The sequence below is a fragment of the Lepisma saccharinum genome, chromosome 30 (genome assembly GCF_977018435.1).
Source record: "Lepisma saccharinum chromosome 30, izLepSacc3.1, whole genome shotgun sequence".
Classification (NCBI taxonomy): Eukaryota; Metazoa; Arthropoda; class Insecta; order Zygentoma; family Lepismatidae; genus Lepisma; species Lepisma saccharinum.
In genome coordinates, this window is record NC_139258.1 from 3,985,167 (window position 1) to 4,012,717 (window position 27,551).

At 38.5% G+C, this 27,551-nt stretch overlaps 1 protein-coding gene across 3 annotated transcripts in view; it reads left to right on the forward strand.

The window, feature by feature from the left end:
- Positions 1-1,831: 1,831 nt before the first annotated feature.
- Positions 1,832-27,551, forward strand: part of LOC145981868 (aldehyde dehydrogenase, dimeric NADP-preferring-like) — an 81,303-nt gene continuing 55,583 nt past the window's right edge. For 2 of the 3 annotated variants that reach the window (XM_083115327.1, XM_083115328.1), the window contains exons 1-4: positions 1,832-1,933; positions 10,676-10,722; positions 16,135-16,278; positions 20,285-20,380. In XM_083115327.1, coding sequence (XP_082971453.1) covers positions 1,918-1,933; positions 10,676-10,722; positions 16,135-16,278; positions 20,285-20,380 — 303 coding nt within the window. In that variant the 5' untranslated portion in view covers positions 1,832-1,917. Of the gene's footprint in view, positions 1,934-5,539; positions 5,731-10,675; positions 10,723-16,134; positions 16,279-20,284; positions 20,381-27,551 lie in introns of those variants that run through there. The other variant, XM_083115329.1, reaches the window with a different exon arrangement.

Below are 27,551 nucleotides of genomic sequence, written 5' to 3' on the forward strand. Positions count from 1 at the left end.
TTTAAAAAAAGGCTTCGCGACATAACAAATTTCATATTTGATCTTTAACTCAGTAAAATTTAAATGCGACACACTTGACTGTTCGAGCACAGAACGTTGACGCAAGATCCTATTTTATAGGTATCATCACCAGCGGTGATACGGGCTCTTAAGATGAAGGGCTAGTATAATATGTATTACTAGGGTGGATCAAAGGAGTCATGAGGTGACCACCCCTTCACAGAGGATCGAGAAAATAGTGTCGCCACCTTTGCTTCCTCACTCATTTTTTTCATGCGCAGTCACGGTAGAAACGTCGTAGCCAGAAAGAGAGAGAGAGAGTTGACATGTAGAGGAGAAGGTCTAAATATGGGCGAAGGTTTAAATATGGGTTTTGGAGTTATCAGCGCTCCCGGGTGCTGTAGCCTGGCAGAGGCTAAGGGAACTGGTTATCTGTCAAGCACAAAGGTTGCGGTGGCAATTCGCAAGAGAAAGTGGTGGTTAGTTTCGGCCTTGGACGCTGTTATAGAATTGCAACCTCCGAAAACTTTTTGCAGGTATGTTTTAACTCAGCGTTTTCTGATTTCTCATTTGCTTTGTATAGGTTATGATATTAGCGGTACATAAAACAAATGTGGGCTTTTATAATGCCATGATTTGTTTGTGAAATATGTACCACAGAGCGAAAATAAATTGAAGTAGAAAAATAGCGTGATGGTCTAAATATGGGCTATGACATGAGGTCTGATGTTGAGATAACATTTTCAACAAATATTTGGAAGTTTTTCTTAATTTCATTTTTTCCGTTATTTTTCTTACTTTCCGGTGTATTTATAGATTGATTTGCTTTATTTTACTTCGCTTCTTGTACCACTTGCGAAGATGGGGATGAGTGATGAAATTGATGACGAGTGGACACTTACAAATATCCATACCCAGGCCAGGATTCGAACCCAGGACCCCTGGCGTTGTAGCGCGATGTGCTAACCACTCCGCCACGGCGGCCGGCTACTTTTCGGTGTATAATTCGAGTTTATACTTTAGTACACTTTAATGTCAAATATAGCTACCCAAAACTATACCTTCGTTCTGCTTTTAATACAGTATTTTTAATTGTTCGCCATTGTTTCATACACTGGAAAGGGAAACTACTTTTTTGGAAGTTATTTCTCCCGCGATATATACCGATGGGTTCTGTGTGATACTACTGCGCACTCAATCTCCAAGAAAATCGCGCCACTTCCCTCCGTAATGCAAAACCTCAGCGTCGCGATTAGCCAAATAACAAAAATCACATAATATCAAATCTTCAGTTTCATTGGCATATTCTTATAGTCAGATGCCTACTGAAAGTTGACTGGTACTTGATGTAGTGGTTAAAACATGCTACCATATTTATTTCGTGTTTTCTTTCTGTTCAACATCGCACCCCCTAAATTTCATTCCGCACTTCCTCAGCACCCCTAGATGATTAATCCTTGCACCGACGCTGGTAGTTGCAAGGGCACAATCCCCTTTTCGAGGGCTCGTAGCGTCGAAACGAGACGCCAAAACGTTATCATCTGAAAGTCCTTTCATGACAGTGTAATTCACAAGGGACTTATGTTTATAAACGTTTCAGAAGCTGTCCCCTCCCCCCTTGACCCATACACACACAGTTTACTCAATTCGAACATGTCTTGCTTCTCAGAATTTGCCACTGTAAAGCAATCAAGCAGAACTGTTTTTCTTCCGCTTGCTAACATGCATTTTTCTTGGCTCGCGCAAACATTTTCCTCGATGCATGAAGGTCGTCCAGCTGCAATCTCCAATCAGCATTCAGCTGACAGAAAAACAAAACCGAAAGGTTAAAGTCAGTCAGACCTTGGCCCGAATCATCGTCGTACTTTTCGTTGTGCGATTGTGTTGTGTCTTTCTGCGCTGGGTCGCAAGGTAACGATGAATCAACAAAACGGTGAGTTACTTCTTTCATTTTTTGTTTCATGTCACTTTTCGCTGATATTTACTTAGAGACAACAATGAGATAAACTTACTGTCACTATTTTTGTCGGGCTACTTATGAGTCTAGATTGCCTCGACCGGCATTATCTTCTGTTGTGCTTACGTAATGAGCCAGGAAAAAGTGCTCGCATGTACTGAGTTATTTTACATCATTTTTGTAACTGTTAAGGATATGCAAAATGAGGAAGAGAGCTTAATTGATGAAATGAAGAAAGAATAACCACCAAGAATATACCAGGGGGGTCGTGCCCGCCGAAAGACTTACAAAGTCCGTAATTAAACAAGCAAAATACTTATTTACTATAATGTAAAGTTGGTTTATTTCCGCATGACTTAACATAAAGGCAAGGAGTAGATTGCACTTATACAACTTTATGTTGACAGTGCGATAATTCAGGCGTGCAATTATACTAGTAATGATTAGACCTCAGATTTTTACGTTACCTTAAATTAGGCTCGAAAAATCCTGAAATAGGTTGCAAAAAGATTTAATTTGGTTCAAAATTCCTGGAAAATACTGATTAGATACAATCGTTAAAAACAAAATTTCCCAAGAAACGTAATAATCAAATATTAATTTTCTAAACAAATTTTCATTTCTTTATATCATTTTCAAAATTATCTACAAATTGTTATAATACTGCACTTGTGCTGTTAGAAAAAGTTACTTGTTGATATGAAAAATGAATTACGTATGTATAATTTCTGCACAATAGCAGGGTTGCTATTCACTTGGAATTCCTTGAATTCCGGGAATTACACGTGAATTATTGGCTCCGCAAATTATACGTGAATTATTGGCTCTGAAAATTATTTATGAATTTTGGCAAAACATGACAAAAGGTACAACCGGATGTTTTCTCTATTCGAATTTCTTGTCCGTAGACGTGAAAAATTTGCAACTTTTATTAATCCAAATCCTATGAAATTTGTACAAGTTTATAAATGCCCTGAGGCAAGTTTCTCTCAGTTTAGATTTTTTTAGGAAGAAAAAGAAAGCTACATGGAAAATAAAACAAAATTTTCTCAATCTGTTAACTTTGTTAGTGTCTTTTGCAGACAATCTGTCTGACAAGACGGAAGATTATTGCAAAATAATATATCTTGAAGTTGATTAGGTAAATTTTTTGGTACATTGGAATCATACAAACCCTTTAAATTGTTAATATTTTTGTGTGTGGAAGGGAGGGTGAGAGTTTGTAATATGTAAGGTTGGAATAGAGAAAACATCTGCTTGTATCCTTGAATTTTTGGGAAGTTCGCCTTGAAAACGTCTGTTTGTATCCTTGAATTTTTGGGAAGTTCGCCTTGAAAATATGGAATTATACTTGAATTTTATCATGGTCATAGTGACCACCATTAATATTTTTGCGTTATCCACACTCAAACTCCACCTTTGTCTGTGAGGATCATTTCGCGAGCTAAAAATTATCTTTCAACAGAAATACAGTCAGTAGAGAAATTGTAATCAAGGGGTTCCGGGTTCGAGGCACATAGTGGTTCGGATCCCACTTTAAACTGTAGGTACAGTCCCGATTAGCCTTACTGTGCATAAAGTCGACTTAAAACACCAAATCAATCAATCAAAGCAAATTTGAATGCTGAAACATTACCTCGCAAGGCGTGAATGCCAAAAAGGACCAAACTGACACGAGAGTGAGCAAGGCTCAGAAGTTTTCACTTGGGACTGTGCAGGCAGTAGAGATGATTGTGTGCCTGAGAATGGGTAGGAAAGGGGGGCAAGGACAGTTTACTTTATCTTAGTAGGCAAGGCTTAGCATTAAAAGTCTATAGAGCAGGGCTAAGAAGTAAGGGGGAACTGTCTCCGTTCGGCGCCACTATCTGCAGGTAAACGTTCTTTTGTTTAAAGCTTTGATAAACATCATATAGTTGGAGGGAGGGAAATCGGCAGAAAACATGTTTCAAACACGCTACTCATTGAATTATTTCGCCACCAAACCTAGTAAATACCTCTGTGAGATATAAAAATCCTGTAAAACCTAAAAAATGTTTAATTTAGGCACATAAACCTAAAATAGGTTCTAATAAGCAAAATAGGTTATTTTAGACACTATAAAACTTCGTCAGTTGTTTCGTTTTTTTAATGAAACGCTGATATAACTTGTTCTTATTTACCTGCAAAGGAAAAAAATAGGTTAAAAACTTAAAATCCGATGTCTAGTGATGATATTGCTCATAATCTGACCTAACAACCATTTTGGTGTTCATTTTTAAAAATGGACAATTTACAGTTAACAGTTAGAGTCGAATTACTTTCGGAACAGCTCCAGCGGACATAGCGAGCCTAGTGGGCGCGTACAGCCTGAGCAGGGGGCATAGCGATAGGTTCTGGGTTGAGATGATGTCAGCGGCTCGCTTCGTTGATTGGCTGCTTCGAGAGTTGTGACTCGTTCCGAAGCTTCAAATGCATAACAGCCAAAGATGTTGCGGAAATAATCTCCCTCTAGTGATCTTAACAAGAGACAGGATTGTTAAAAATCCAGGAATTTTAAATAAATTCAATTCCGGTCCAGGAGAGAAATCCAGTTCTGGGTTCTGGACAATACAGAACCTTTTTATCTGTTAAGTATTTCAATTAGGTCCAGGAACCTCTTATTCCGGATCAATCTAAATACGGTCCAGTAACCTTTTTTCCGAATGAATTTAAATACGGTCCAGGAACTTTTTTTTTCGGATCAATTGAAATCCGGTCTAGGAACCATTTCTCAATGAAACAATACGCAACTTGGACCGAATTTAAATTATGCGAGAGAAAAGGTTCCGGTCCTGTTGCGCAACCCAATAGGACCTATTAGGAATTTTCGGGTTCCTGGACCTTTAACAACCCTGACTAGAAATATGCTAGATAATGAATGCATGTTGTTATATATCTATTCTTGTATCAACTTTTTACCTGTTAATGTAATAATAATTATTATTATTATTTATTGGCCTATATTATTATTATACAATAATCTTATTAATTGTAAACTTTATTATTATTATTATTACGTGAGACGCCTCGTTCGGACCCCTTCTGAAATGTACGTGCTTGATAACCACGAAAAAATCTAATGGTCCAGAGTTCCAATTTTGGTGGACAATAATTGAATTCTTCAAGTCCCACTTGAAACAGTACATGTATATACAATCTCGACTAGCCTATCTGTGCATAAGATGGACTTCATTTCATAAATTCTGTTCATTTTATAATTTTTCGCAAGTTGTACAGTCGCGAACATTTCTGGGTTGTAATGATCCTATTGAAATTCAATGGGGCTGTTACAACTCAGAAGTGTCCGTGACTGTACAATGAGCTTGTTTCTTTTTACTTCGTAGTTCTATGTGGTTTTCTTGAATGGAAATGTACGTATGGGGGGGGAGCTAACGGAACCTAACCTCGTAGGCATTCCTCGTCTGACGTCAGTACACAAGGTAGCAAAACTGTTGTGCGGAGAAGACCCATTTTACTAGTGTGGCTTGGCAACACTGATGTTCGACTCTTCTATAATCGTTGTTCATTTGTTTGTATCACAGAACATGTATTGTGCAATACTCTAAATGATAGTGTGAAAATCATTAAATTACTTGATTGTGGTTCATGACGGTGTGTGAAACTAGTTTATTTAATTCTAGTAAGGTCTTGCAAGATAAACAGGTGATTGACTTTTGCGGAGTACATTTAAAACTGTGGCAGAAACATTTCTTCAAAGGAGGTTCCATCAAATCGAACTTGTTATCTTAGCCAAAGTAAGTAATATAGATAGATTTATTTCCTGTAAGAACCATACATGGAACACTAATTACAAGATTGGTATAGGAAACGTCATATAACATTACAATGTATTATGTACGTATTATACATTACTAATACAAAATGTAGATAACAATTGATAATTAATCAAATTTGATTTGAAAAAATTCCACAACCGAATAAAAACAATGATATATAAGCATACTTTAAGTTGATTTTTAAATACGTATACAATGCACTAGGTTTAGGCCGACTGTGGTTTTTGAAAAATATGGTATACCATCACATATCACTAGATTAGAAAGGTTCTTTATTAAATGTTCGATTAAAAGTTTAGTATCCCCGAAACGTCTGAAATTCCTTTATTTTCTTCTTTTTCGCATTTTTACTTACGTATTCTGCATTCTTAAGTATTCTTGAAGGTGACAATTTCGTTTTTTTTTTTTCACGCAAATAATCTCAATTTTCGACATACCGAGTAATTCTTGTTTGTTCGTTTTCGCTTGCGTTACACGCAATATGACGGAGAAATCTTGACTAGAGTTGTCGACGATCAGTGGTTATGCAGTGTTGCAACCTTCGGTAACATTATAGTATAAGGGAAACTGATTTTTTCAAATTTACACGAGAAAGTACTTATGGAAATCATTTTCTGTAGCGTTGTGGAAGTTCGTGAATCTAGTTTTGATCCATTTTAATGCAAAAACATGTCTTTTTCTGCGAAAATCTCTGTCCGACACGCTGTTTCTGCTGCTGCCATTAGCTTTCTGTACGAGAGTACAATGTTCCGTGTGTTAAGATGACGCAACCCCATAGTAAGTGTTTCAGCCTCGCCGTGTTTTCACTAGAACATGACGTATAGAGTATTTTTAATTTTTTAAATTTTTTTTAACTATGCTGGCCTAACTTAACCTAACCTAACCTTACGGAAAATGGTTTTTGGGGCTAACATGAATTGTTTTTGGGGCTAACGTCAATGGTTTGTGGGGCTAACGTCAATGGTTTGCGACATATTAGCATAATTTCAAATCCTGGCACGAAAGTAGGTATTTTCCGGTGAAGGAGGTTGCAACACTGCATAAATTGACAAAACACTCGCACAATGCGCCCTGAACCAGTACGCTATCGCCCGCCATAATGTATTACAGAATCGAAATAACAAGTAACAGTAAGTACTCATAAATGTAAGAAACAGACATTATCTTAGTTAGAAATGCATTATTTCACTTTAGGAAATGTTCCGCATTCCAAAATAGTATGTTAGCAATGTAAAAAAGTGCGAAATATATGATTTATAGGTGTTTCCCTCATACTATAATAGTATCCAACCTTCTTCATCGAAAAATACCTACTTTCGTGTTACTGATTTTTTATTTTGGTACTATTATAGTATGGGGGAGACACCTATAAATCATATATTTAGCACTCTTTTACATTGATAACGTATTATTTTGGAATGTGGAACATTTCCTAAGGTGAAATAATGCATTTCTAACTAAGATAATGTCTATTTCTTACATTTACGAGTACTTACTGTTACTTGTTATTTCAATTCTGTAACACATTATGGCAAGCGATAGCGTACTGGTTCAGGGTGCGTAGTGCAAGTGCTTTGTCGATTTATGCAACGTTGCAAACTCGTTCACCGGAAAATACCTACTTTCGTGCCTGGATTTGAAATTATGCTAATACTTCACAAACCATTCACGTTAGCCCGAAAAACCATTCACATTAGCCCCAAAATCCATTTTCCGTAAGGTTAGGTTAAGTTAGGTTAGGCAAGCATAGTTAAAATGAAATTAAAAAAATTAAAAATACTAGACACGTCATGTTCTAATGAAAACACGGCGAGTTTGAAACACTGACTATGGGGTTACGTCATCTTAACACATGGAACATTGTGCTCTCATGCAGAAAGCAAATGGCGGCAGCAGAAACAGCATGTCGGATAGAGATTTTCGCAGAAAACAACATGTATTTGCATTAAAATGGATGAGAACTACATTCACGAACTTCCACAACGCTACAGAAAATGATTTCCGTAAGTAATTTCTCCTGTAAAATTGAAGAAATACGTTTCGGGCATACTAAAATTTTACCAAATGTTCGATCTAGCACAAACACATTTTTCATTTTTACAGAAGAAACTACTTAAAGGTAAAGTGTTCCCCTGTGCTCAGCACCACGCCATGAAGGCGTATAGGGGGTGTGGGGGTAATGCCACACACTTTCTTGATCCGGTCGTGAGTAGGGGTGATGTGATCAGCACCATGCCCCTGACCGCCTTTACCCCCCAGGGTTTCCCCCGGGTACCCATGTTATTCGACGCTGGGTGGAAGTGCCCAGATTTGAACCGGCCGGGGATCGAACCTGGGACCTTGAGCATGGTAGTCAGACGCGTTACCGACTGAGCCACCGAAGTACCAAAGAAACTACTTACGGAAATTAATTTCTATAGCATTGCGGGACATTGTGGAAGTGTGTAACGGTTTAGTTTTTCTGTTTAGGGTATGTAGCCACACTGACCATTCACGATAGCCCCACAAACCATCCACATAGGTTAGGCAAACATAGTAAAAAAAAATTGTTGTTTCTTCTTTATTTAAGTATACATCTTTCAGTGTTTGTAACATTCAAGATAGCCACAATGACTTGTGGGTACTCTTTTGAACCTTAACTTTCCACGACCCTGGACTCTCTTCCTGCACACACAAATCCACTTTCCATTCGTTGGAATGTGTAGCTTACATCCACTGCCACATTTTGGACATTCCATTTCCTTCTTCACGATTCCATGTTCAACTAAAAAGTCGACTGGTTTTTCCACACCCAGCATCAAGTTCACCACGTATCCTGGACATGTCATGTTCATGCAAAACAACGGCGTGGTTAGAATACTTCATGAAATGCAGCAACATCTGCTTCATGTACAGGATAAAAAAAATATTTTCCGTATGTAGTTTCTTCTGTAAAAATGAAGAAATGTGTTTGTCCTAGATCGAACATTTACCGGTTCTTTTTCTTATAATATAACGTTGTACTTAATGCCATTTTCTTAAAATAAAAATCTGTATGCTGTTGTACCACGGATTTTATGGAGTGTATTTATGATCATGTCTTTGTAATTTTACGTCCAGCCCTTGCTCGGATCGTTCATCATGCCAAGTGGAATCAATAATGATTATAAATAGGGCGGAACCGATACTTTTTGTAAATATACTAACACCTATGTTACTAATCTTACCAATTAACACTGAAACTATAAGAAACAATGTGTAGGAGATTAAGGATAGCCAAATACAGGGTGTAACTAAATTCTCATACAGAATGTCCCAGGAGAACAGGAATACGTTTAGTGAAAGTGAGCATAAAAGCACAATAATAATAAAGAGTTCTTTTTAATTGGCATCTTTTATATTCCATAGAAGGTGTGTGTGTGTGTGTGTGTGTGCATAATTTAAATGAGAAAATAAGGAGAAAGTAAGAAATAAATGTTGATTACATCTGGAGCTGTACCATATCAATCAAACATAGTTTATCTTTAAAATATTCATAATTTCACATGAGATAATTAGTCACAAAATCAATTTCTCCTCACAATGTTGATACGAAAATAATGAAAATTTGCATAATTTCCAGGAAATTTGAAAGTGTCGCAGGGTATTTTTGCAGACTCTACGAGACACTCTTACACACTTTGAAGTTTAGGCCAGCCCTAATTACAATATAAGTTGAATAGCAGTTTTTTTTTTTTTCAATAATTAGTGCAACAAAGGTACATAAAAAGGCTTAATTGAAGATGACGGGAGTGTTCCCCAATTTGTTTGAAATTTTGTATACTTTCTACATGAGGCCTCCTCAACACGAATCTGACATTACAATTTCCCGGTCACGTATGTAACTTGAAAATTTCACTTAATGTTAGGTTAGGTTTGGTTTGGCAAACATTCTTCACACACTCTACATGTTCCTCTCCTTCCTGGTTGTCGCTGTCACTGTTGTTCTGCTCATCGCGTTCTTTATCAGCTGAAGTCAATTTTGCTCCACACTCCAGCAATGCAGTTGCACAACCTTTACAATCTTCACACTCTGCTGTCTGTCATTCTCAACTGGTCCTTCCTCTTCAAGTGACAAACACACTGTGTGGCAACACTGTAGACAGAGCAATGCAGTGGCTACATTCCACAAAACATGGCTTCCTCACTTCTTTCCGGAGAAATATCGCCATTATGAACAGCAATATATTACACCTTACGCACGTAATATCCAAATTTCAAACAGTGACCGGTACATTAGAACCTCTGATACTTCATCCGAAAAACTTATTTGGTTACTACTTTCTCTAGTAAATAAATTGGAGAACACCTCCGTCACCTTCAATTGCTTGCATAAAAACTGTAGAACCACAGATTATAAAATGTTTTTTAAAACATTTCAAGCAAAACACAGGCATTTGTTGAATTTTCTAAACTTGAACACAACTATGTCTAGTAGGTCGAAGAGCCTTGCACCAACCTGACACCAGGATACACCTGCACTACACTGAGTGTCAACAAGTGCAGTGAACTAGATGGGGCTAACGTAACTTGGGTTCTACACCAAAGAGTTAAATATAGTAGGAATGCCGCCGGTGCAAGGGGCCTGGTACAATTGTCAGATTTCAAATTTGAATTGTCGGTCAACCATTCATCATCTCGGTCCATTGCCACACTACCATCCTTCTATTCTGTCTATCATGTCTTCCTTGTAGTCCTTTTACCTCATGATAACAATTCCATATCTTCCATCTTTCCAAAAGTTATTTGTTATTTGTTAAGTTAAGCAATTTTGTGCTTGGGGTTTCTGTGCGATTCATTTAAATTAAATTTAGAGAAGCAGTGCATGGTTAAATCTTTGCATGAACATAGATTTCATAGTGAAAATATTTATTCTGTTTTTCAGGTTTCCACGTGAATGGAAAGACAGCCATGATGAATTCTTACTCAGATGTATGTACTGTTTCATTTTTTTACCGTTAATCTAATGGGGATGGGGATATTGTAAATCAGAATTGCTACGCATCCGGAAAACAGGGAATTTTGCAGATTATCTGAACTTTACGTTCATTCTGGAGTCTGTGTAATTTCTGTTTATTTCCACTTGCGGATTTAGTTCTTTTGATTCCACTCCACGGTAACAGTTCGTTATATCAGAGACACATTAAAATCGGATATTTTGTGTTTTGTATGGTTCGTACTGACCAATTGTGTATTGCGAAACATAGTTCAAGGTGCCGTTATGCTTTTTACATGAAAAAACAACACAATTTTTCACAAACAGAGCGATTTTTTTGATTCCTTTCTTTGCTTCTGTAACACACAATATGGTGGGCACATTTTGACTCTCATTGTGGTTATGCAGTGTTTCAAACCTTCTTCACCGAAAAATACCTACCATCATGTTCGTCACGTGAAAATTTTACATTATGCACAGGTAGCTGATGGTTAGCACCACGAACCATTTCCGATAATGTTAGGTTTGGTTACGTTAGGCAAGCATAGTGAAAAGGGGTTGGAAACACTGACAGGGGCTTACGTCATCAAACGTACGCAGCATGCAGTTCACATAGTGAAAGCAGTGGCAATTGTTCATCGGTGAGATATTTCTCTTGAAAAATACATGATTTCCCAGTCAAATATATTCCACGATGAAAGAAAATACCTCGATGAACGTTGGAAAGCTTGGGGAAACTCATTTCCATAAGTAGTTTCTTCAGTAAAAATGAAGAAATGTGTCTCCGATATAATGAACTGTTACCCACTCCACAAAATGATTCAGTTCTGTTACTTGTTCCTTTTGTTCTTATGATTGTCAGTGTGGTACAAAATTTGTCTCCTTTGAATTTTGGTTCTACATAAACTCGTAGGTAACATATTTAATTTTCACTTTATTATACCAGGTTTTAGAAAGAATATCAACATAAAAGTTATAATCCAACTGTACTGATTGGCAACTAAAGTAGGTTGACAATATGATCATAGGTGAAGAAGAGGTTATCTATTATTTTATAGATCTTTGTCTTGTCATTTACATTTTTGTGTAGCAAGAAAGGAAATTTTGTTGGCAAGATTATGACAGTAATAGAATTTTATGTACTAAACATTAGCCTGTTATTTGTTTATTTTGCATAATACTAGTAAGTATACATAAAAAGTGCAGAAAACATATATAGTGTAGAAATGCTGCTTTTTTTGTTTCTTTATTAGCACACAGTATATGGAGAAATTTTTGTTTCTGTAAATTGTGTAGTAAATCTGTTGGAATGTGAAAAATTTGCATGGTGTCCGAAGATTATGTTGTTTATGAATGTTATGGTGAAATTATGTACCTCTGTTACCTTAGATGCAAGTGACTATAGCACCCGATACATTTGATACCAATTCAAATTTTTTAGTGTTATCTTCATGTAGATTGAAATTTGCAGAAAAGTGATGAAAGTGAATATTCATAATGATTAACGATCCTGTATATTTAATTGAAGAACACAAGGTATTAATACACAAATGATACCTTTGACCCTCTGTACCCCCTTGAGAAAGTAAAATGTTTGCATTGTTTATGAAGATTGTGTTGTTTATGAACGTTTTCAGTTATTTTTAGCTCGCGGAAATGTGTTATTGTGAAATAAAGTATGTCTGTTACCGTAGTGTGTTACTTTACTGTGAAGCAGAACAGCCCGAAAGCTTCGCAGAAGTGAATATAGCCCCCAAAATGACATTCCACAACAACAGCTATAATTCTACGTAGTTGCCGGCCTCTGTGGCTGAGTGTGGCACATCATGCTACGACGCTAGGGTTCTTGGGTTTGAATCCTAGCCTGGGCATGGATGTTTCTGAGTGTCCATTCATCAATTTCATCATATCATCACCATCTTCGCAAATCATCCAAAAGTGGCACAAAAAGCGAAGTAAAATAAAGCAAATCAAATCAATTTATGTATTTAGGTTCGGTACTGATAGGTATTTTCGACGTCTTCTTTCGCTATTTTAATGTCCATACAAACAGTTTTTACTAACAGAAAGCAGCAGAGGTACTCCGAAATTGCAGGTGTTTACTTACGTTGGATCATATATCTCCATATTTGTGCTTTCCTAATGCTGGAACCACTTTTGAAATTAGTTGATTAAAAAATAATCTACTTAATTCTCGATATGGGTACAGTGAATCAATGGCCCCACAAAAATTATGATGTTTGTTTTTTTTGTACTTGAGAGCTTGAAAATGTGAGGGAATTTCATAGTCAAAAAATCATAGCAACCCTGTGAATGTACGAGGTGCATCCAGAAAGTAAGTTTCCCTATTTTTTCCCGTGAAATTAAACATAATGAGCCGTGTAAATTGCGCATGCGCAGCAGAGCTAAGATGTATCAATCATATGCCAGGCGGACAGATCCCGCCAGTAGCGAGGCAGCAGTGGTCCGAAATGGAAGCTTGTATTCCTTCTCCCGCCGCATGCGAGGTTCGGTCGGTGATAAAGTTCCTGAATGCACAAAGCATTGCGCCAATTGGCATTCTTCGTCAGCTCTGTGAGGTCTATGGGCCGAACATTATGAGTAAGCAGATGGTGCGTCGCTGGTGTCGGCAGTTTTTGGAAGGTCGTCAAAGTGTCCATGATGAAGAGCGCAGTGGGCGTCCATCCCTCATCACTGATGATCTGGTTGAGCTGGTGCGCAGTGCATCGTAGAGAACCGTCGCTTCACGATTACGGAGTTGAGTAGCCAGATATCGCGATCCGTGTTGCATGAGATTGTCACGCAGCGCCTGCTGTTCAAAAAATTGTGTGCCAGGTGGGTGCCGAAAAACCTGACACCCGAACACAAAATGAAACATTCAGGAGCAGCACTGACATTCCTGCAACGGTACCATGATGACGGCGATGATTTCCTCGACAGGATCGTCACGGGCGATGAGATGTGGATTTCGCACTTCACCCCGGAAACCAAGCAGCAGTCAATGCATTGGCAGCATAGTGGATCTCCGGTCAAGATGAAATTCAAACAGACGCTGTCCATTCACAGGCAGCATAGTTCTACGACAGTGGGATCCAAAAGTTGATACCACGATACGACAAGTGTCTCAAATTCTGGTGGTTGCTGTGTTGAAAAATAGCTGAACCTTTGCTGTACCTGTTGCCAATAAATGGTTTCCTGAAACTGTGTTGGTTTTTTTTAAAAAAAATAGGGAAACTTACTTTCTGGATGCGCCTCGTAATTTCCATTCGCGAACATGTTTCTTGTAGGTGTTGTGTATAGTTTTAGAAAGTAAAAAGTAGAAAATGTATGTGAAACACTATTGGTAGTAACCTGCATTTAATTAGTGTTGACGATATATTGCGATATTGAAAAAAATATCGTCCAGGCGATATGAAGAAGACTATATATCGTCATGATATTTGGCAACATATATTGTTAAGATGATATTTTGCCGATATCATGATATGGAAATAAAATATCGTATCATCTGTGACAATATATCATGATATCCAATTTCCGATATCGTCCATCCCTACATACAGGGTGTCCCAGAAATAGGTGGCAAAACTTCAGGAGTGTGTTCCTTACATCAATAAAAAATGTTTATATGAACATAGGTCCGGAAATGTTTGGTTTCCGAGTTATAGGATGGAATTTGTCTATTTTCCTAGGGTGGTTTCCTGTAACACAACCAGCTATTTGATGAGTGGTACATGCTGAGTGGGCCTTGTTGAGACCATGTACACCAATCAGGAACGAGCAGATATGAACTTCATGTATGGTTTGGCAGATGGCAATGCTGTAGATGCCAGTCGTTTGTACCACGAAAGGTACCCACACCGAAGATGCCTAGGAAAGTTAGGAGTTGTAGCACATTGCTGCGTGAATTACCAAATTCAGACAGGTGGCGATGAATACTCACAAATGTTTTCTATTTGGGCATCTTCGGTGTGGGTTACAAATGACCGGCCTCTACAACATTGCCATTTGCCAAACCATACATGAAGTGCATATCTGATCATTCCTGATTGGTGTACATGGTCTCAACAATACAATATTTATTGACCTTTAGAATGTATACATTCATAACTTTATCATACATTTCATTGGATCACTAAATTTTCACTACATCTCATTACAAAGCTTTTCCTTCTGAATTTAATTGATATACAAGATACACTAGTTCATGGAATGAATCATGATACAATACGTAATTAGAACATGAAGCAGACAATAGTGCAGAACATATTGAGTGAGTATAAAAGAATACTTTTTGAGACACACATACATATCTAAAGGGGGGAAACCTCCCGAAGTAGCCCGCCTCCACCCGCATACTTTCGAGGGTATGCTCTTAATGTCCTCGTACCTTTAAATAAACCAGGACGTCAGTTTCCTGAATTTAAACGATTCCCCCGCCTTTTTATCCTACTTCTTCTCGTCTTTATTTTCATACATAAAATACAATTACAAAAAAAGAAAATATAATACATGGAGATTCTATACATAGCTACATTTAATAATTTTTAGTTTGTATTATTTTAATAGACCATTCTGGTGACCGGAACAAGTCTTAAAATTTATTGTAAATTTACTGTGCATTTGTATGATTGGTAGTTAATTAAACTTGTTAATAGTAGTTATGGATTAGTTTATGTTAGTTTATTGGTTAGTTTTAGTTATCGTATAGATAGTACGATAGGAAATGCTATGTACAGGAGGGACAACCATTCTGGTATCCAGAACTGTTTTAAGCTTGAGGGGAGAGTATGATGGGGTGAGAGTTTAGATTGGGGTGAATGATTGCTTGGATTAGTCTGCACGGACGCAAGTTCCCTGTCTGGTTTCCAGATCAGGCTTTATTGTAGTGTGTGGGGAGAATTTGCTATTTGGAAGGAAGTTAAATGCACTGAAATACTGGGCTAGTTCATTAATTTAGTGGATGTCAATTCCTAATATACACTTACTGTAAGAGGTTTTGTAGTTTCTTATTTATTTTCTTTGTGTTGAGGACACACGCCCGATAAGATACCGGCGTCAGCACCACTCCGTGTCAACTTACATGGTCTCAACAGGGCCCACTCAGCAAATAGCTTGTTGTGTTACAGGAAACCACCCTTGGAAGATGAGACAAATTCCAGTGAGCACATGTTATGACAGCCTATAACTCTGAAACCAAACATTTCCGGACCTATGTTCATATAAACTTTTTCATTGTTTACATGTAAGGAACACGCTCGTGAAGTTATACCACCTATTTCTGGGACACCCTGTATAATTAAAGTAGGATGCTGCCATGGTGGTCAAGCATGTCAAGTTGTAGACTTTCGAACTTTCCGTTGAATTTTAAAGCATTATAAGGTATTTTTCATCTTCTTCGATGACAGATGATGCAAAGGGCCAGAGATGCCTTCCAAAGCGGGAAGACCAGAGACTTGAACTTCCGAATCAAGCAGCTGAAGCAGCTGATGAAGATGTACGAAGAGAACACAACGGAAATGATTTCTGTACTGGCTAAAGATCTTCGCAAGGTAAGACAAAAAAAATTGCAAAGCAGACATGATAGATGTCTTCTGTGTCATCGATGGACTCCATTGCTGTAAGAAGTCATGCGAGTCAAAAAATAAACTTGTGGTCGAGAATTTTTGCTATCACAATGATTGGTTGATTTGTTTACTATCGGATTAAAAATTATAGATACTTGAGTTTGGACTCCAATTAAAAATCTACCAGTAGACCTACATTAAAAAGAGTTACATCATAATTTAGCTCATTCAATTCTTACCAATTTTGGTAAGAATGAATAATACAGAGAATGTCTCCAATTTTGTTAATAATTGGTATACTAACTGATTTTGGCCTTCTAATCACGAATCTGTTGTTAAAATGCGGGAGTCATGCGTAGAAATTGTACATTATGCATGGGTAGCCCCACAAACCATTCACGGATAGCCCCACGAACCATTTCTGGTAAGGTTAGGCAAGCTTAGTAAAAATTTTGTTCGTAAAACAATGCGATACAAAAATCCACTTTATCTGCTTTTTCCCTCGATTTCTACATGTGACCCCCGCATTTCAACAACAGATTCGTGATTAGAAGGTGAAATTTAGTTAGTATACGAAATATTAACGAAATTGGTGACATTCTCTATATTGAGCAATAACTCCCCAATATTTTTCAACTATGCCTTCAATTTTTTAATGTTTAATGTTTTTTTTTAGTTTTTCAAACGATCGCTATCTTTGAAATTCTGTAAATCAAAAATGGGTTATGCGATCGTTATGAAATTTTAGTAGGATTCTGGCAGAAAGGTTTTAAACACAATTATTAATTTTCAGGTTTTCAAAATACGTATCTCGAAAAAACTTTTTTAGCGATTTTGCGAAACGTTTTCTTTGTGATGCATTATCATTGTGAATTCACATTACGAAACCGATTTTATACAGATTTTTATTAAGTGGAGTAAAGCTCTTCGCGGAACGTGGCAACACTGCAAGCATTGACTCGGAGTGCCCACCGGCAGTTTCAACGGTTCAACGGATATCGCTTTGCGCCATGTTGCCACTTTCCGTGAACAGCTTTATTCCGCTTTACACGTATGTGGATGACACAACATGAGGATTATACTTTCAATGAGCCCAGATGCCACAGCCTTGCTACTCTGCAAAATGATAATTTAAGCAGTGGACGGAGTGAAGCCATGCTTAATTATTCAGGTCTACACCTATCCTATCATATGCAAGCTTTCTCTGCCAGTTATTTATGAACATTTGGACATCTAAAATTGTATTGGTTAGGATTGGTTCAGCTTTCATTCTTGAGAATTACATTCCTGTGTGTGAAGTTTTTTAAAAGTATTAAATAATGTGGCAACTTCCCATCCAGGATGAAGTCTGAATCATAAATTTTCACAGTATAAAAAGTATAAAAAACTTACCGTGAGTGAGTATAAAATCGTAACAATCCTTGTAAACTGTTTCACGAAGGTTTTTCTTATCAGTAAATAAAATACTTCGTCATATATAAAAATAAATCCAGGATTAGGTGAAAAAGGTTATTGGGATATAAATGTAAAATTACATGTCGTTAAAAGTGCCATATAGGCTAGGAGATAATTCTAAAAGAACGGTGTACCCATACTACCATACAGAATGAATGACTACTCAACTGTAGCGTACGAGTGCTACATCCCTTCCAATGTGAACTCCACAGGTTCCAAAGCAGCGCGAGCCACTTTAACAGACTCTTCACTGTTTTTTCCCAATCGTTTAAACATTTTGATCCATGCTTCATTCAAGTTGCCGTGATCCCTATTTAGTTTTTTCCCCCTATCAACACAAATATTTGCAGCTCCGTGAACGTTCCTATCGCGAAACGTCGTTTACAAGGATTGTTACGATTTTATACTCTCACGTAAGTTTTTTATACTTTTTATGCTGAAAATTTATGATTCAGACTTCATCCTGGATGGGAAGTTGCCATTATTTAATATTTTTAAAAAACTTCACACACAGGATTGTACTTCTCAAGAAAGAAAGGTGAACCAATCTTAACCAATACAATTTTAGATGTCCAAATGTTCATAAATAACTGGCAGAGAAAGCTTGCATATGATAGGATAGATGTAGACCTGAATAATTAAGCATACTTTTTATACTGTGAATATATTTAGTGAGTAAACACACAAATTTCAGAATGTACATCATAATTTTTTACATGCATTAACAGCTAAAGCAAGTCTGAATTCTCTCGTTAAAGAACAGCTTCAGATGTAATCTTAAGGTGAGGAGGGACAATTTCGAACCAGGCATGCATTTATTTAAATATTGTTGGAATTGGCACTGCTACTAAAGAAAATCCATGCATTTGAGAGTATGAATTTCTTCCCATGTTGCAAGTGGAAGCGGTTTTTAAAGTTGATTATTAAGCTTGATAGCATGTTTGAAAAATGTGATGAATACGTACTTACAGAATCCCATGTATTCCTTATGGAGAGGCAACTTCAAATTCAAGTTAAGGCTAAACAAATGGGAGTTTCGACTATTTCTAGCGCAAATATCATCTTCAATGGATCCTTTACCCAATCATATATTTTTTTCCGCCATCGGAAGTTTGATATCTCCAAGAAAACTAGTAAAATAATTCTCCTATAAGCGTAATGTATTTCTCCTTGCCTCCTACAGCCATCCTGGCAGTGTTGCCAAACCTGATGTGCATAAAAGAGCTACATTTCACCAAGAGCTAAAGATGACTTTCAAGGATGTAGATTAACGAAGGCTGCATAAAGTGTCTCCTAGGGTAATTTAGGTGTCAGAGGGGTGGGGGCGCTACTATTACCGTTAGCTTTAAAGTGATGGAAATGTATTCTTAGTTTTCACCACCTAGATTTGGCGGCATTACCCATCTCAATAATTTTATGATGTTCATATGAAATCGAAAATAAAGGATTCCCGGATAATAATATTGACATCTTCACCTTAAGCCACAGCTCTATATATAACAATACCTGGGGAGGAAAGAGGGGTGTGGGTGACGCAGCCTTCATATGAATATCACGTCACGTGCAAAATGTACACTCATGGCAAAGGTTGGTCCTTATGGGCCGGAGCCAGTGGGGGCATCATGGTGGGGTAGAGGCCGGGTGCCGCAGTTCACAGTAACGAGTGCACGAAAGAACCAGATCTGGATCCAAAATAGCGAAATTGGCAACAGTGATCGACAGCTGTCCCAGCGAGAAAGACCTAGGGGAAATTGTCCCTCCTCGCCTTAACTGAACTTTTGACAGGGGTTCTTCATTAAATAAAAAATATTTTCTTGTTTGCTAATTTCTAACTTATTTAAATAGGGGTCGCATTGCTTAAATAAAGATCAAGAAGGAGTGAAGATTTTTGTAAACACCCTGAATAACACTGATGAAGGCCGTTTACACACAGGTAAAATGGCAGAAGCAAAGTATTGAACGAACCCAGGGCTGGCTCAGTAATGGCACGGTATGACAGACCTAGGTTCAAGTCCTGGTTGTCTGTTTTTTCACGATCACCGTATTTTTTCAGTACACATCACTTATGAAGTTTGTCTGATACAGTACCGTAACATAATATACTGAACGCAACTGCAACTGGCAATTGGGAAACAACGATCAGTTGAATTTTCTTAAGCTGAGATTGGAACTGAGCTTGTTGACACCTGTCGGACCACACGCCCCTGAAAATGATTGGGGTACAGGATGTGCCAGAAATAGCCATCAAGATCAACCGCCAGTTGGAGTTGCGATCAGTATAATCGGAACGTAGTTAGTTTTTCGTGCCGTACATTTTACCTAAGTAGTTCATTGCATCTGTGGCCCTCCCCGTTGGCGCAGTGGTAGCGTCGTCGCCTTGTAATCAAGGGGTCCTGGGTTCGATACCCGGTGGAGGCACATAGTGGTTCAGATTCCACTCTAAACTGTAGGTCCAGTCCCGATTAGCCTTACTGTGCATAAAGTGGACTTAAAACACTAAATCAACCAACCATTGCAACTGTTTTTATATTTTCAGAGCAAGCAAGAAGGTATGGTCACTGAAATAGAATTGCTCAAGAATGACATCATATCAACTCTGGCAAATATCAAGGAGTGGGCAAAAATAGAAACGGTGAGTATCAGAGCTAATATGCAGGTCAATGCAGTTTACAATGTGGTATGTTCATTAAATAAAAAGAAGGAAAATAATTTTTGAAGAAGTTTTCTTGAGCCAGGTGATTTCCTGAAAGGCTTCAGAGCTTTCGAGAGCTAACGTCACTCTCATCTTCAGGGAATTGTGGTGAGTCGGGACTAAACTCATCCTGTTTCGCCACATGTCTCGCTTCACTTGCATTTGTAAAAGGAATTAAGTCCGTTTGCCGTAATATTGCGTCTGCTCCCAGAAGCTCGTTCAGGTTTGTTGATGCTGCCACCTAGCGGGTTTTTCGGGGCAGACCTTTTCCTCGTTCCGTGAGACTGCTAGTCGACTTCCTGCTTTCGCCTGATACGGTTGCTGGCGTGCAATTGCCTTTTCCTTGACGAGATAGACGCCCGAAGGAATGGGGCGAGACTTGAGTAACCTCCCCGATCACCTGGGATTCGTCAGGAACACACTCCGTGTTTGCAGTAACATATAATCAAAGGTGGGCATGGTAAATGTAAGTAGTTCAAGATTTGAATTGCTCGGCTTAGAAATATTTGTTAAATAACCGTGGGGGAATTACCCTCCAAATGAACTGATCGCTAATACGTAACAATAATGATGGAATGGTTCTTGATTCCTTATAACATTAGAGAAACATTTGAGTTAGAATATAGTGTGTAGTAATTATTACGCCAGGTATTTGTGATATTTATTGGACTTTAATAGCGTGTAAAGAAATCAATTGATGTTGATCGTCGTCAGATTGTTAATGTTTGCCTGGTTATCATATATGCTGTTCGTCCTATCTAATATGGGATTAGTTTCAAAGTACACGTTTGTCCACCTGGACTTACGGAGCATTTTGCCTGTCCTTGATCCTTTTTTCGTTACATGTGTGTAGTTAGGTTGTGACAGGGTCAATTTTAAGGGGGGGGCTTGTTCTTTAGTTTTAGGTGGATGTTTCCAGTCAATGCACGTCCCCCCCCCCAATAATCCTTGACGAATTATTGAAGGGTGTGACGTATTCCTACTGACCATCATAAAGTAGCGAACATGGGCCGTTACAACTACTGGCAACAGAATACAACTAGTGGAAGCGTCACAGAATGAAGTGCAGAGATAAGTCAGGGTTACGTTATATGCATTTGGTGTAAATCATCAAATTACTGGGACCGTCTCATCAAAGAAGCAATAGCCATGCACGGGGAGAAGGAAAACCTCAACAGGGACACGGGACTCAAACTGGACCCAGCCTGGTTAGCGATAGTCGACTGGGAGCGTGGACGTCGGAGAAAGCCACCTACGCCGGACCCCTCCCACACCAAATACATATAATGTCACCCTGACTTATCTCTGCACTTCATTCCCTGAAGATGAGACTGGCGTTAGCTCTCGAAAGCTCGGAAGCCTTTCCGGATATCACCTGGCTGATTGACCGAGAAAACCTCTTCAAGAAGAAAAAAGTTTGTCGTATTTGAATTTTGCTCACACGAATTTTTCATTATGGAGAGTTATTGTAAAGTTGCATAAACTTAACTCAAAGTACACTGGTCAAAACAATTAGGGGAGCAAGCAAGAAATCCCAAAACCAAAGTTGGAAAGCCAAAAGTAGCAATGTATGTTGATTAAGTGAGTGTGTCCTCAACCAGTACAATTCATCTGTGATGAATCATCAGCATGAAGAGCTCTCTAGTGACACCATAAGGCACGTGGCAAAATTTGTGATATGAGGAGCAATCACGAGGTCACTTGGGAACACCGGTTGTTTGGTGCTGGCAGACCGTAAGTGCAAGTGGGATTCAGTTGAGTAGTGTTGAATAGGAACGATGGCAGAACAACACGATTTAGGGGAATCTAGCGCATGGAGAGCCATTGGGAGGATGGAAGCAGGGCAAACGCAACGTGAGGTGGCTGCAGCCCTTGGTGTGTCACGCAGTGTCATTTCCAGGTTGTGGACATGATTTCAACAGACAGGTACAATACGAAGGAGGCCTGGGTAACGTCGCCCACGGTCAACAACAGTTAGGGAAGACCGGTACTTAGCATTGTCGGCTCGCAGGAATAGGCAGCAAACTGCAACTGACTTGCAACGCAGCCTTGTTTTGGCAACAGGACGAAGAGTCTCGGGCCAAACTGTACGAAATCGCCTGCGGGAAAGGGGTCTTTGTGCAAGAAGACCAATGGTGTGTGTCCCTCTGAATGCCCAACACCGTAGGGCCCGCAGACAGTGGGTTGTGGAACATCGTGAGTGGGGACATGGAGAGTGGAGTTCAGTTCTCTTCTCGGATGAGTCGCGTTTGTCTCCAGTCAGATAATCGACGCATTCTCATCTGGAGGGAACGTGGGACTCGCAATTATCCCGCACATGTGCGCGAAGTGTCTCAGTATGGTGGCGGTGGCTTAATGGTATGAGCAGGGATCAGTGTTGGTTGACGTAGCCCCCTGCACATTATCCGGAACGGTACTTTGACAGCCTTACGGTACCGGGATGAGATCCTCAGGCCTCATGTTGTCCCAATGGCTGCAGATATCAGTGATCTTTTCATTTTTGTGGACGATAATGCCCGACCTCACCGAGCACATCTGGTTGACGCCATGCTACGGGATGAGGGTATCGAACGAATGGTATGGCCAGCGTCCTCCCCAGACTTGAATCCCATTGAACATGTGTCGGACACACTCGGAAGATGCATTGCTGCTCGGCCAGCGCCGCCTACAACTCTGCAACAGTTGGAAATGGCTCTTCTGGAGGAATGGGTGAATATCCTGCAGGCTGTCGTTGATAACCTTATTGGTTCCATGCAAAACAGATGTGCACCTGTCATAGCAGTTCATGGCGACCACACGCCTTATTAGAGGTATGGATCTGTTGCGTATCTGTCCATTTCTGTTGTCTTATCACCGTGCTGTTCTCCTGATTTTGTGCAGTACCTTGCAGAAATCACCCCTAGAACTCTGTTGTGGTAATGACTCAATAGACATGTATTGTACTGGTTGAGGACACACTCACCTAATCAAAATACATTGCTACTTTTGACTTACCAACTTTGGTTTTGGGATTTCTTGCTTGCTCCCCTAATTTTTTTGACAGTGTATTAATTACCAGCTATGTTTACATTATAAAGCCTTGTTCTGTGATATTTAAAATACCTAACTACCTGTTACGTAGATTGGAATGTCCGGAAATTTGTTAATAGAATGGGACAAAGTATACTATTATCACAAAAGGTTCAAAAATAGTGTTTTTTAAGGGCAGGATGATTTTATTTTGTATTTCACTACATAGTTCAATAAGACTGCAACGTGTATCTGAATGTTTACACTGTATGGCCACTTTCTTGGAGTAGAAGACTTAATACATATCATCATGGACATCCAGGTGGAGGGCAAGGGAGGGGGGACAGCATTCCTGGAAAACGAATGTAAATCTAAATTATATATTTCACACATATATTTTAATTTCAGTCAGTAATTTATGTTAATCAGTGGCAGCGATTAGGGATGGAGTTGCACCCTGCTTTTTACTATTTTTGCCCCCGCACTATGCTAGACCTTATCTACCAAGGGAAAGCAAACTGTCCTTGACCCCCCCTCTCTGTTTTAGCCCCTTGCTCCCCTAGTTTTGAAAGGTTGCATGCTTGCACCCCTAGATGAATAATCCTGGCGCCGCCGCTGAACACATTCAACAAACATTTCTATAGTAGGTTCATATATGCAGTGTTAGAAACAGATAAATGTATATTTACATATAATTTTTAATTTGCGTTAATGATACTGTTCAAATATTATAAAGGGGCTTTTACTAGAAAAAGCCTTTCTATAAAAAACATATATCTATATGTATGGTGCTAAAAATCATATTAGCAATTTTAAGCATTTTTTTTTTTATAATTTTTATCCACCTGGCTAGAAATGAGGAAAAGTAGATTGTTTTTCATTGTGATGTTATTCCAAGTCTGTAGCTGGTATCACATACTTGGTGAATGTGACAGTAGTGATTGTATATGTGTAATACGAGATTTTTGAAATTTGTGTAGGAAGAAATTCAAGCTAGCATGGGTTGAAATTTGCCCACAGGTGTGAGCAAGGTATATATATGTATTAGGGGTGGGACCGATTAATCGGTACTCTATCGGTATCGCCCGATATAGGCATATTGGTGTATCGGTAAAATTACCGATTATTTTACCGATCCGATATATCGATAAATATCTGATAATTTAGTTGAAAATTCTGCCATTTTGTTGTAACTTTTATGGATAATCTCCATGCCCTAATTTCTAAAAAAGTAAATGTCTAAATATTCAACTTCTTTTGCACTGCAGTCACCTTACTCCTGTCCCTGTAATAGAGTCCCGTAAAAATTTTAGTTATGATTTGTCTAACCAATGGAACCTAGTAGAATACATGTAGGAGAGTCAGAAAAACTTGGGTAGACATCACCATATTCTGGACCGGGTGTTTTAGACGCCATTTTCCAAAATGGCCGACAGCGACAATATTTTGCTTTTATTTCCGCTCCTGAAACCGTTAAAGTCATAACTTTGGTGTCTAAATATATGTTTTGAAGGGTGAGGAATCGAATAAAGTGGTTCCTGAAGTTGTCTGATTGTTATTTATTTCAGAAAATCTGTTTTTTCATCTATAAAGGATAATTCGAACAAATACTGACTACAATTGTTTGGAAAGTTACATTTACACAACATAAAGGATTTTTAAAAAATATAATAAAATAAAGCACACATTAAAAAATTATATTCCAATAAAGAACACATGGTAAATATGAAAACTCTGAACTTAAATGTTTTTTACAAGTTATTGCAACAATCTGCATAATAATAATTTCTTATTTTTCTCCCACACTATCTTTTACATTCTTCGCCGCATTTGCAATACTCATAGCATGGTAAATATTTCATACGACATTTACATCTACTAGTAGCACATACTTTACAATTACACTGTATTAGTAGCTCAGAAGGCACTTCATGAAGGCACGCCATTTGCATCTTTGCACCATCCATAATCGGTTGGTTGCAGGGTTCCATCAGGAAAGTAGCTTCGTGAAAATTTTAAGCATTCCTGCAGAACAAAAAAAAAACATCTTCTCAAATGTCCATTTCTTATTGAGAAAGATGAGGGTGGTAGCTCAGATATGTGCTTCTGTTTGTGTAATGAATAATAAGGCTCATCAAATGTCTTATACTTTGAGGACGGATGTAAAACTTGAACAAGATATTCCTCTGCTTTATCAAATGATTCTTCGGACAGAGTATTTTCTTCTGCAAATCCAATTAGTAATCTTTCTGGTGATGCTTTCAGTAAAGATGGCTTTGTTCCTGTCTTGCTTGTAACATCACTACCTGTAACGATGTGTGCCTTAATTAAAGTGCTGCAAAGCGTAGCTCCCAGTTTTCTCCCCAGTGTGTGTAGAGGCACATAACGCACTTTGTCACCCACTCCTACTTTAATCCACATTTCTTCCAATCCTTTCGTGAATAGTTCAAATAGATATCGAAGGACGAGAACAACTACATCAGTGTCATTAGATAATACTATGAGGCATGATATGCCTGACTGAACAGCATGGAATATATTCTGCTTCTTCTACAAAGGTCTGAAGGTCAGAGCAAGTTTGAAGTTCTTTGTTCATAACTATGAAGACATCTCTGGTATCATTGTCTCCTATGATGGGGGTGTAAGGGGTGATTTTCCACGTAGTACACCCAACTGTCAACCTCACTTCCACGTTAGTACACCCTGGACTGCGTTTGCAGACGAACGAGGCTCTGGCGACTGGCACTCTGGCCAGTATAATTTTGTGTGTGTTGTCCTGTTTTTTGTCCTTGTGTGTGCTGAGTGCCCCTTTACAGCCTCAGCTTTTAACGAAAGTCAGAACCTTTTAATTTTTTATGATTTTACTTATGCAACGTTAGAGTTGTTCTTTGTAAAGATAAGGGGCTGGACCCCGTATAATGTGACGGGTGCAAAATAGCACCCAAAATTTTAAAATCCAATCCAATCCAAGTCTCCTGTGATGGTTCCACTTATCACTGTAGTGAAGTTAGTCGTTTTTGCATGTTCAATAAAACCGGTAGCAGCGGACAATTCAAGCAGCTGTTTCTTTTTACTTCAAGACCAGAATCTGTCCATCTGTGTAGGAATTAGAGTGTCCCATTCTATTGTAATCATTTCAATTGGATCAGCAGGTCTCCGTCTATCTCTTTCACCTTCTTTTAGTGACTGCTCAATGTAGCTGTCAAATACGAAATCTCTCATTTAGTTCCGTGGTATTGAGTTGCATTAGTCCAGACTGTATCAAATATGCTTTGAAAAGTTCCCATACACTTAGTTCTGAGTTGGCGAATTTGTGACATAAAATGAACTACGACAGCAGTATTCATGACTTTACGTTCTGGAAAACAGTAATCAGTTGGATCTGTTGTTTTTTTCTCCAGTTCAGACAATAGTAGATACTTTACAGGTTTGGTTGTGTAACGATTATCATCTAATAACATATTAGTTGGCAGCAGATCATATTTCAAAATATCTTTCATTGTTTCTCCTCGTTCTTTAGCTATGTGTATACTTCTATCAGCTGCAGCAATATTATTATTTAGGGAAGCAAGTGTTGTCTTCGATTTCGGAGTAGGCACTACTGTTTCACCCATCATTATTAGGAGTTTTACCTTCGTGATGACACCAGTAGTTTCTTAACGAAACGAAATGTTCACTTGTGAATAGTTCATAACTCTCCTTTCCATGCTCTCTCACTTTCATCAGGCGGATAGCATCCTCTCTAGGTACACAATGTTTACTGACAAAATTATGAAGTTGGGTCTGGCTGGATGTTTCATATGGATTGCCTCTACTGGTCATAAATTCAAATACTCCATTCACAAAGATTCTTGTAACTCAAGTTTCCTGATAATTCACGCACTGTAACTGGTATCATCAGCACCAAGTATTTCTCGGAAACAGTTGCGTATTTCTAGTACCTCGTTATATACCAACTCCCATTCAGTGACATACATTTGTTGCTTTGCTTGTCCAATTATTCCTTTAGAGCTCTTTAGAGATTGTTGGATAATTTGCTCTAATTTCGTGACCGGTGACACAGCACTAAATGATAGATTAATTTGCCTCACTACAAAATTGC